The sequence below is a fragment of the Cupressus sempervirens genome, chromosome 6, assembly GCF_028749045.1.
Source record: "Cupressus sempervirens isolate cs-2001-9-10 chromosome 6, ASM2874904v1, whole genome shotgun sequence".
Taxonomy (NCBI): domain Eukaryota; kingdom Viridiplantae; phylum Streptophyta; class Pinopsida; order Cupressales; family Cupressaceae; genus Cupressus; species Cupressus sempervirens.
In genome coordinates this window covers 516,809,776-516,822,230 of record NC_143123.1, presented here as the reverse complement: position 1 = coordinate 516,822,230, position 12,455 = coordinate 516,809,776, and the positions used below count along the sequence as shown (strand labels likewise).

Here is a 12,455-nt window from a genome sequence, read left to right as displayed (position 1 = left end):
TCGATCAGTTTTTGAGGAAAACAGTTTCAAGGGAAACAGTGTAAACTTTGTCGAATTAATATTCCATACGGTTCTGAATGTGGTGGGTAATATGATGTTCAGTACAAATGTTTATGACCCAAATAATCCCTATGAGAGGCCATGATCTTAGTCTGACAGATATCAGAGCAATACTATTTGTAAGTTTGAGCGGAAGAGTTGGACACGGATTACTTGCTTGGAGTGGTATTGAAGAAGCGTCAGAAGTTGCAAGCAATCCCCACAACACACCTGCCACATAACGTATACTAGTAGTTTCAAGAATAAGGTGATTTCTTGACCAAGTTAAGTTGTAAGAGATATCGTCTTAGAATTGATTGATTAGAAGATAGCGGACTGCTAAATATAGGATACTGTTAAATGATGTTAGAGGATTGGAATCTGTGATCAAATTTTGATATCAATTGTTAGTATGGTGGTTGCTATTGCATAACAATTTAGATCTATAAATATTCAAATACTTGTAGAAGACAGAGGAAACTATTAAACTATGTCAGAGTCCAAAATAATTAGTTCAAGCTTGTAATCACAATGTTCACAGCTGAATGAATATACAACAGCCTCAACACAGTTTTCTTTTCAGCTTTTTGATCTCCTGGAAAAATGCTTTTAACTACTATAACTCATTTGATATTTCAAAAGTAATGGTTAAATCTATTTTCTTATAGAAAAAAATACTAGAGGGATAGTTGTACACCAATGATTTTGGCATCTATTATGTCGCTGGTCTCTTAATACAAACACAATTCGTAATAGAATTGTTGTAAGGTTTCAATCAAACCCAATAATTCAAAGTAAGATGCTTTACTACGACAAGTATACTTGTGCTCACGATCTACACAGCTATCAATGATTTTGCAACTGTGGTTGCCGTCTAAAATCAGGTTTTCTAAGCATCAATGGCATGTTCAGCTTAACAATGGCGTTTCTTCACGCCTGAAAACTACATTCAGTTTCTTGGTCGAAATATTGTAAATGAAATAAGAACTGAGCCAATATCATTTATTGTTAATAAATCACAGCAACAACCATTAGTAGAAATTCAGAAAAGTGTCACTATAAACTGAATGAAGAAGAATAGATTGGTAAACAAGTAGAAGTAGGTGTCGTTTAGTAATGTATGGAAGAGGGTAGGGAGGTTTATAGCAATGTAACATCAGTACTGGGCACGTCCGTTCTTGTTTCTGGACAGGGGAAAAGATGGGCTTTCTTTTCAAAACGGTAAGGGACGGTGGCAAGTGGAAGACACGAAGGGAGGAGTGTTGTATAATATACATATAGAACTTCAAATGCTTGTTATGAAATGATGTTTCAATAGAACATACCAAATTAAAATACTTAAACATAGCAAAATTGCAATATGAACTAGAACCATTGAACATTCAACTTAGTAACATATTACATACTCAATAGTAACATTCAAAAATCAAAAGTCAAATAGAAATCTAAGTCCCCATTTCAGTGGCAGCATGGTAGCAGAATGACAGAGATCAGTGTACATGGGTATGCAATACATCCCAAGGATAGGTACTCCAAAGTGGCACTGGCTAAACAGCCGAAAATTTGCATCCGGCTGGCTAGTGCACTCCCAAACCCGTTTCGTTCGCTGCTTGTCACGTCGAGGTACTGTGAGCTATTTTCTTCCATACTAGTCGTGTCAGATGCCCACCGACTCCATCAATCAAACATTGGAGATTGCGCAAACTCCTCCCTTCCTATCCAGCTCTCGGTGCAATTTTTTTTAACTAGTTATTATTTTTTGCTCTGCATTTTTTTTGCCGGTTCTTTCCCAATATAGAGTTCTAGATGGTTGTGACCATGGAAGACAGCAGGAAAACCATGAAATTGGTCATCCATATGAAGATTTAATATAGGCATTTTGCAACGAAGATATAATACAGTAAGTCAATATTAGAGACTATTCAAATTTGTTTGCTTATTCCCGCCAAAATTTATATTAGAGTTTTTTTTGTTTCTAGAAAAAGATTGCACTTTCTTGGTGTTAATATTATTAGTTGCATCAATTACTTTGTCATTTAAAATTGTTTATCTTCCTTTTTCATGGATTGATACATTGATCATCCTATCAAAGTCGTTGATGCTTAAATTTTTTTTCTCTAGTTAGATCATGGAGATTACTAGAAATGGATAAAAAAGATTCACAGTACCATGCCATCTAAGAAATTTAGTATTCAAATAAGTGAATGTTAGAATATGTATAACTTTAACTTTCACATAGTTTTAGCTTTCTAAATATAGAAAAAAAATATATAAACAATGAATAATTTTTATTAATAATTTACCATTAAAATTCTAACATTTATTTTTTCATTAGTAGTTTCTCTTTATTTTTTAATATGATTTAAAGTTCTTTTCCTCTTATGTTGATATAATCTTTATTAAAAAAATTAAGAGTTTGAAAAAAGTTATTTTTTTAAAATATATTTAATAAAAGTTGAAAAAGAATTCTTTAGAGAATTGTTAAAATAACAATATTTGAGATGTAATATGAATCTATATAAAAATAATCAATCATCAATACAAATTATCATTCATCAATGGATTATGTTGGTATTAATGGTAACAATTTTGATGCAAAAACAATCACTTTATCAAATGCATAAGTAGCTTCATAGTAAAAAGTTAGTAATCTTATAATTATAATTTATTCAAGTTAATTTTTAAATTTAAGAGAAAAGATAATTATTCAATAGTTAATTTAATGAATATGAGCCAAGCCCAAGTTGGATTTGAGTTTTCTAAGAGGATTGTCTTCATAGTTGGAAGATTGATCTTATACTTCAAAAAATAGTTCATACATGGAAGTGTTAAGATTAGATAGAATAATATATATGCTCCGATGGGTGCATACATATAAGCACTTATCAACTATATTTTTAAATATGTGTAGGCATTTGGAAGTTATTTGCAAGTAAAACGTGGTCAAGCAAAGGTGTTTTTGTCATATTGGACACCATAAATCAGGTGAGTTGGTTTTTGTTTTCAATCGTTAAGTTGCACTAAGTAGATTATTTTAATTTTTACATAGTAATTGTAATTGATGTATATGTTTGTGTGTGTGCATGCACGCACAGACACATACACACACAAACACATGTCCACAAGTTTAAATTTAAAATTTAAGAGAAAAGCAAGTTGTCCTATGGTTAATTTAATGGGTAGGAGTCAAGCCCAAGTTGGATTTGAGTTTTTTAAGGGGATTGTATTCATAGTTGGAAGATTGATTTTATGTTTGAAAAATGGCTCAATACATGGAAGTGTTAAGATAAAATAAAACAATAGATGTATTGGGATGAGTGTGTAGATATAAGCATAATAAATCATATCATTGATCAACTATATTTATAAATGTGTAGGCATTTGAAAGTCAGTTGCAAGTCAAACGTGGTAAAGAAAAGTTGTTTCTCCATATTAGACACTATAGATTAGGTAAGTAGGTTTCTTCTTCAATCTTTAAGTTACACTAAGTTGAATATTGATATAGTTAGTTTAATTTATAATAACAATATTATAATTTAATATTCATATATTAATTATTTATCTAATTTCAGCATTTAAATTCAATATTTCAATCAACTAGAATAATGTGTTTTCTCTTGGGTATTTTATATTTGAAGCATTAAATTATATTAGATTTTACGTACTAATTCTAATTTATGAATATGTTTATGTGTATTTTTTTTTATATGTACATACATATTTGAACAAAAAAATAATGAAGAACTCAATAATTTAGTTTTTTTTTAGTATATTATACAAAGGTGTTAGTTTTAAAAGCTCTAAATTTAATGAACATATACATTTATTAGGTCCATCCTAGGAGTCACTCCTACTTAAACAAGGACGCAAAGCGTCAAAGTTTCTGCCTTAGTATAGTTTTTGCATATGACAATTAGCAGTTTAGATAGTGTTTTATACATTGGATATGCAATAGGATAAAGCAAAGTATGCAAGTTTTATTGTATTTTAATAATAATTTACATTAGCAAAGCATGTACTCAATTATGTTATGCAACTTGATAGAGAAAAACTATGTCTTATAGCATATCAATGCATACACATTATTTCATTATGCATATATGACACAGAGAGTGTACTTGGATATGAGACTCATGCGTATACATTGTTTGATTGCACACCTTTCTTTGTATTGACTAGTGTCTTTTGTAACTACCATTAATTATAGCTTGATATGTCATTATAGCTATCCATGATACCTGCAAATTCCATTTTGTGCATGTTAGTATATTATGATTATGTCTTATAATAAGTTGCTTTTAATATTTTAAATAAATGCTAATTTGTGACTAGTCATGTTTACCTTTTGTTTTGAAAAATTGTTCAATCTCCATTTGTCACAACATGATTGATGGCATTGTTTTGGTTTAATGTGAATTGACCTTTGACGATGAAATCTCGAAGGATAAAGATGAAATTTGATTTGTCTTGTCCGTAGTCTTCAACTTTTGTGTCTTTTAGGCTTGGTAGTAGTCGTTCAACAATGCACTTGTCTATTGAAGACTGGATAATTTGTTTGTTTTCAGTTGTGATGATAATCTTTAGGTATAATGAATATACGTATGGAACCTCTTGATTGCATCTATTGCAATGAGCTATTTTGTCTTCTAGCATTCCATAATCCTCAAATTTTAAGTTGCATTGGGAACAAAATGTATGAAATGGATTTGTGAATGCATTGGCTACTTTGAGAACTCCATCAACCTGCAAGATATGTTTTGATATTAATGTAGCTTGTGTAAGAATTAATTAATAGTTGAAGTGCTGAATTATTTGAGTTTGCTTACCTATAGTGTTGTTTGTAGCAATGCATTCAAGGCATCCAATGTTCTCTTGTCTTTTAGTGTACAGATGTATGTAGCAACCCCTGTGCGAAATGTTCTATCCATGTCGTTTCGTCGTACAATGTTTCTAAACAACATTGCAGGTGTCTCACCTCTTTGTAATTGGATTGCTATTTGCATGGATTCTTCTTGGAATGCAGAGTTGATTTGCAGCTAGTAATTGAAAAAACAATGTTATTTTCTACTTTTAGAACTCTGTACTTAATAGAAACATGACTACTATACATGTTGCATAAAAATAAGAAGTATTTAGTGTGTTTTTTACTTGTACTTTGTCATCATCATTATTTTCATCTTTTATGTCAACAACATATTGGGAGCCAGTTTTTCATCCTGCAACTACTAGTGCACCTATTGTACCAATGGCATAGGTACTTGTGCTTGTGAGTAGCTGTTTGATTGTGGAGCTTGGTATGAATTTGTATTCTTGGCAAAGTCGCGGTATAGTTTCAATTGTACTTGAATCTTGGAGCTTCAAGATGCAATTTGAATCTCCATGATCAAAGGTTGTTTTGTGTCCTAGTTGAAATCCTGACACTATAATGGATGTTCTTGGAACTATCTTGTGTTTTTACTCGTGTACTAAGTTCCCTGTCACATTCAAAGTTATTGTCATTTCTCCTTTAGAGTCTGTCAAGTCTGTATGTAGCACCTCTCATGTTTTGTTTTCTCTATCTAGTGTTGCTGTATATATGACAAGTATGTCTCCTTCAAAAATGTTTCCTGCTTTTCTTGCATTCAAGTCTTCAATTGATATTGCATTGGGGTTTCCTAGTTTTGACCTACACAAAGTATTATGGTGTTAGTCTAGTATTGTAGTGGTTTGATATTTAACATTTCTTCAAATACTAGAAATTCATGTATTGATTTGTCATTTTTCATGTGGGAATTCATGTTATTGGAAATGAGAAAATCTCAGTACCTTTTTGTTGTTTGCTCTTGCTTGACATGTGTTCCCTGTTAGATTGTGGTGACTGATCAGGAAAGTACTGTACATACTTCATAAATAGTGGGGTTTGGGGCATCGCCTTGAAAATTTTTTTTTGGGTCATGGCCAACATGGTAGCCGACATATTATGGTCGACATGTTATAACCCTAAAGCAGTTTAATACTTTTATAAAAGGGCTTAGGGTTGGGTATTTTTCATGATGTTGTGATGTGAAATTGGTTCTTGCGGCAGTATTGAGCTGTAAGGGATTACAGATTGTAATCAGGTTGTAATCACTGGATTGTAATAAGATCAAACTTGCTGTTTGGTGGATGTAGCCCAAGGATTGGGTGAACCACGTTAAATCTTGGTGCCTTGTGTTCATTTCTGTGTGTTCTATTATTTTTCTGTTATTGGTTATATTTGCATGTAGTTTTTATTTCTGTCTGTGGTTTATCCTAACATTCCCTTTCCTGTTCTTTTGCTTCCTTCCATTATTGTGCTGCACAAAAATGTAGAACATTGAAATATATACCATTATATTAGAGTTATTGTCTTTGATACATAAAACTCTTAGGTGTAAGATGTATTTGCATTCTTGTATGTGTTCTTCTATTTAATTTTGTGTTTGGTTGTCTATGTATTAGCAATCTAGAGTGGAGTATGGAACCTTATGATATATTTTTGAAGATTTTTTTTCTTAGCATTTCTTGTTGACATATCAATATTGAAATCACCTACAATGTATAGATTAGTCATTGGTTTGACATATGCGGTGACTTGTTGAATAATAGTGGCATATTCTTCAATGGGTGTGTTAGGTCTTGCATAAACATTACATATATTTAGTTCATTGCTTTTGATCAAAGTTGTTATTGTAATAGATTATATATTTGTTGTGTTATATTACTTTATCTTTGAAATGACTAGGGTTTTGTTGGCTAGTGTCATTATACCATGTATGTGGTAGGCATTGAAGTTGTTGAAATGTTGGAATTCATCATTTATTTTAGGGATTTGCATGTGTACTTCTTGAATGCACATGATGTCAGATGACATTAAATCATAGTCATTAGTTATATCATTTATGTGAGGCTTTAAACTACGTGTGTTTAGTGTGCATAATAGCATGGATGGTGTGTTATGACAACATGTATCATCATTCTCGAATTGCCATTTTGCACTTGATTCTAGGTGGGACATTTCGAGATGTATTCTCTCTTTGATTTTAAAATTTTTTGGTGTTAGAGGTTTTAAAAGGAATAATGCGTCAATTGTTTTAGTTTGTGATAGTGTTGTGTATGTTAATCCATGTTGTCTAACGCCTGTGGGGTCAAAAGCCATTGCCTCCATTGTAAGTCCTTGTGACCTATGTATTGTTCTTGCACATGCTATCTATATAGGGAATTGTTTTCGTACAATAATTTTATTTTTTACCGATGCCTTTTGGATAGGTCGAATAATGTGTAGTATTGATATCCAGTCATTTTCAATTTTTTCTGTATAGCATTGTACGAGTTTCTTGCGTTGTTGCTGTCCAATTGTATTGTTATTAAATCTTATCCAAACTATGTCAAAATCATTATATTTTGTGTATGCTTTGAGTATTCCATCTGATCCATTTACTAGACCATCTTTTGCGTTGTAGTTTCCTGCATATAGTTCTACCAGAATATTTGGTTTGAGATGAATTTGATGTGGGAGTGAAATTGTTCGTGTGTGTAGGCATAATGCATTGTTATTTTCATCATGTTCATCAATGACATTGAGGAAAATCATTTCACTAGGAACTATTGCAAGCATTTTTGTATTATGAGCATTGACATCGATTCTTCTATAGAAAAGGAATGGCAGTGTTGGGTCCAATGGTGGTTTTCTCATGCATTGTTCATTGATATAGTGTAAATCTTCATTTGTTTGCATGTCTATTCGTATTTTGTTGAGAACATTAATGAATTTTTCATCGTTTTGCCTTACTGTACGTGTTAACGAATAACATTTAACATTGTCTATCCAAAAATTGTAAGGCATCAATTCTGACATAGTTGCTTTATTTTCAAATACAACTGCATCAAGTATTGGTTGTGCTTGGTACAAGTCTCCACAAAAAATTATATCGATATTTCCAAAGTGTATGGTAGGCATTTGCATTATCTCATGCAATCGTTTGTCAATGTAACATAGGAATGTTGCACCAACTAATGATATCTCATCAATGATAAGTACACGTAACTGATCATAGTGCTTTGACATTGCATCTAGTATGTCACTATTGAGTGGCAAGAAGTCAGATGTGATAAAAGGTATGTGGAATGCTGAATGTAATGTGACTCCACCTACATTGTGTGCTGCCTTTCCTGTGTAAGCTGTTATTAGGCCTTTTGGTTCGTTGAGATCATTGTCGATGTACTTATTGTAGATCCGAAGGAGAGCTTGGTATATAACTTTTGCAGTGAAAGTCTTTCTAGTTCCGGCTCTGCCTGTCAAGAATAGATGCAATGGGTTCTTATTGTTTTTAAATTTATTTTTTAACAATATCTTTGACGATTGCTTTTTGTTCTCTATTTAGCATTTGCCTCAATTTGTAGTACTCATTGTTGTCCATAATTTGTGGATGGTGGCTTATTTCAAAAGTGTTATAACGTATGTTGCTTTGAATCTTCTGTACCTTGTGTTGGATGTCTTTTTGTATGTCATATTGCTCAATTTTCTCGTGTTTGTTGACTGTGAGGGTTTGGCTATCCATTTTGATGCAGGAGCTGTGTTATGGTTAAACTTTTCTTGATTCGTTATGATTATTTGCTGATAGTATAAATGTGCTTGTTCCCATGATGTAAAACTTTGTTTCAATGTGCTCTCATTGATTGTAAATGGAACATAGAGTATTAATTGTTCTCTACAATAATTTTCTAGGTCCATGTGTTTGCTGAAGTTGATAAATCGTATTATACTCAATTTTTCTTTTTATGTGTATTTTGTGCCCTTTTTGCTATACTTGGAGACAAATTCTGCAAGGCATATGCTATGAAGGATTGGAGATCGACTTAACTAGTAGTCCACTAAGGATTTTGAGAGGACATTTTCTGACTCATCAGGTTCTTTAAGTAATTCTTTATTGCTTTTCAGTATAAATGTGCGATTGTGATCATCTCTTGTGTCTATGAATATGCACTTTCTTGAGCTATGATTTAGTGGCAGTGATAGAACTATGTGTACTGCTTGTTGTGATGACATTTGTTGTAAATTTAGTAGCGCATTTCCTAGCTTTTTTATCATTCGTATTGCATCAATACTATCTTGTTTGTGGTCATTACGTATTCTTTTAAATGTATTTGTCATTGTTTTGTCCACTTTTGTCATGTATGAGCTACAATACATTGCTGCAGCATATGCGTTCAATACAAATTGTGCATCAATATTAGCTCTCCATAGTTGTGGAATTCTCTTCGCAAAGCTATTGTTCCAAATTTTTGATGGCTTTCGTTGCAAAAAGAGCGTTCATCGTTGTAGAGTTGATCTTAGAGCCAAGATATATTCTTCTTCATTCGTTCCAATTTCATCTATGAACATTTGAAATGTGTATGATAGGTCATAGTTTGCCTTTTCCAATATTGCAAAGATACTTGTTGCTTTTCAACTTATTGCTTCATTCTTCTCTGACAATGGTTCAAGTATTACTGTCCTTTGGAGGGGTGGAAAAGGAAAATTATATCTACATGAAATCTTTCTTAGTCTTCTACATCGCTTTGTGTGGTGATGCTTGTGAATTGTACGAAGACTAGGCTCTATATGTTCAATTGCACAAGTAATGTACTTGTCAATAAAGTCTATGATGGATGTATTGCTACCTGTTCCATATATTGGTGCATTTTTTACCCACAGTAGGAAATGATCATGTTCATTTCCTTGATTTTGGAATTCAATTACAAAGAAGTAATCCACAACATTTCCAAAGAACGATTCATCAGTTAAAATTAATTTCTTCATTGCATCTATTATGTGCCTATAGTATCGTGCACAAGTCACTGGGTCTTTCTTTATTAGATTGAATTTGTCACCTTTTGTTTCATACTCTTTTTGTTGTTCAATTTTTCATAGATGCACATTGTGCAATTGTTCGAGTGCACTTAATAGTGAATCCCAATTTTGTTCTGCACTAGTAAAAGTAACAAAAAAAGTTGGAGGCCCTAGTTGGCATATCATTGCAAAAACATTCTTCTTAAGTTGGTGTATATAGTCTGGTGATATTCTTATTCTTTTGAAGTCAACATATCCAATGTCTGATTTGAGAATTCTTTCCAAGTTGGGTTGCTTAACATCTTTTGCTTGTAATTTGTATCCTTTCAATTGTCCCTTTCGTATTCTTATCCACATTGTAGAGAGTACCTGTTGCACCAATATCTTGATAGTCTTGAAGAATATATTTGTCGTGTGGTATGCAAAGTACCTTTTTGATTGTAGGAGTTCCCATCGTGCAATCTTTTGGTAAGAAAATCTTTGAATGATGTCTTTGTCATGTGGTTTACCAAAGAATAATGTGGGAAAATTCATTTCCTCAACATATTTGTCTTTGAATATTCTAATTGGGTGGTGCTCTTGTGCAGGTGTGATGTCAATTATCTTGTCTTGCATTTTATGTATGGATCTAGATTCGGTGAATCCATGTACCAAGGTTTCTAAAGGCTCATTATGTTCTTCATCATTGTCTGAATGTGTTGCATTTTCACTGAATGGAGAGGATGTTTCATCTTCACAACTTGCATATGTCCTTTCATTCTCAAAATTAATCTCTAGAACTTCTTTCCAATCCTCTTTTATTTTAACATTTTCCATTATGTATAGTGGTGTACTTGTGAGTTTTGAGAGTGCTTGCATCACTACATTTGGCCACACCATTCCTATTTGAAATGCATTTTTGTATTCTAGTCGCCTTTTGAGAGCAACGACAGTAGTGTTGTGTTATTGGTTGTTTGTGGTAGTGCATTTTGTATGATATTCATGTTCACAGGAACATTGATAATAGAACCTGTCAAACCCACTTGTGATCTTTTGTATCCTAATTCCCATATTTGAGCAAATGCAATTCTCACTGACACTAATCGTTCTTCTAGTTGTGACAAGATTTGCACATCTTCTATTGGTTCATTAATTCTAATATTTTTTTGGTGTACTATATGTTGGGAGCTTGAAGTGTTTCAATGCAAACAAGCATGTTCGACAGATGAAATTATTTGGCACTTCAAATTTTATTTGCGTCAGAGTATAATAGTTTTTCTTTTTCTTTTGTTTCATTGCTTTGATGTCTTTCATGAAACACAATAGTTGACAAATTGAGCATGTGTGTTTTGGTGTATCTTGGACTGTTGTTTCAAATATCTCTATTGGTGACAATCCAGTTTTTAAATTTTTTACCAGATGACACTATCCTGCCTCTTTTTTTTGTTCTTTGGATTCTAGATGTGCATGTTGACTTATTTTGAGTGTTCTTGCTCTGATTTGCATTATTCGTTGTATTATTTTGTGTATCTCTAATAAATTTCTTAAGATGACATAGTCGAAGTGCATTTGTTGTATTTTTTCTAGTATTATTTGGAGAATCTCTGATAAATCTCTTGAGGTGACATAGTCGAAGTACATGCTTTCTATTAGGGCTCTCTAGTTTGATATTTTTAATGTGCACCTTGTCATGTCCTATATTATTTTTGTTTGCAACTTCTACAATGTGTTGTGTGTTATGCTCTTTTATAAATCTCTTTAGTTTGTTGTATCACGTTTGTGCTCGATGAATGACTCTTTCTGACTGTAATCTTAGTAGTGGTTCAAAGTGACCAACAGTAGGATTTGTATCATGAAAGAGGATTGAGTATGCTTCTTCTTCTATTGATTCATTGAAGTGCAAGTACTTTCTTCTTGTTGTTGTTGACCAAATTCATATTTTTATTTTTAACCACTTTGATAACCAATGAATGCAGTAGGCCATACAAAAACTTGTACTTCTTTCTACTATTGCATAGTAAAAAAAGATATATTATGATACTAGAACAGAAAATACATAACATGTTGCATCATTAGAATTCCTTGATGAAATATTCGAAAAACAACATGCTAATATTTTTATAGAGGAATAATTGCATGCACTATTTCAAAATGATAAATGTAACCTGAAGACTAGGCAGTACAAAAACTTATACTTCTTATCTCTTCTACTATAGCATATTAGAAAAAGATATATTATGGTACTAGACTAAAACACACATAACATATTGCATCATTAGAATTCCTTGATGAAATATTCAAAAAACATAATGCTAATAGAAAACACAAGTAGCAAATACAAACATTGATACTCTTGTTTTTTGGTCATGTCTCCATGTTATCTTTATGTTTTTTTCATGTTTACTCTTCACATTGCCACCTCAATATTAAACAGTCATTGATGAAGTAAAGAAAAATGTTAATACAAAACACAAGTAGCGAATACACAAATTGCTACTATGCTTTTCTTCAATCATGCCTCCATATTATATATTTTCTTTTTCCACCTTCTCTTCACATCTCCACATCAAATATGAAATGTTGACTATGTCATCAACCAATAGAAATA

General features: G+C 32.2%; 1 protein-coding gene across 1 annotated transcript; it reads right to left on the bottom strand.

Annotated features, from left to right (window-relative positions):
- Positions 1 to 7,246: 7,246 nt before the first annotated feature.
- LOC149553290 (ATP-dependent DNA helicase PIF1-like) lies at positions 7,247 to 10,322 on the bottom strand. Its single transcript, XM_089790312.1, has 2 exons — positions 10,238 to 10,322; positions 7,247 to 8,331 (listed from the first exon to the last, which is right to left on the bottom strand). The coding sequence occupies exons 1-2, from the start codon at positions 10,320 to 10,322 to the stop codon at positions 7,247 to 7,249; spliced, it is 1,170 nt and encodes a 389-aa protein (XP_089646438.1).
- Between the last annotated feature and the right edge of the window lie 2,133 nt (positions 10,323 to 12,455).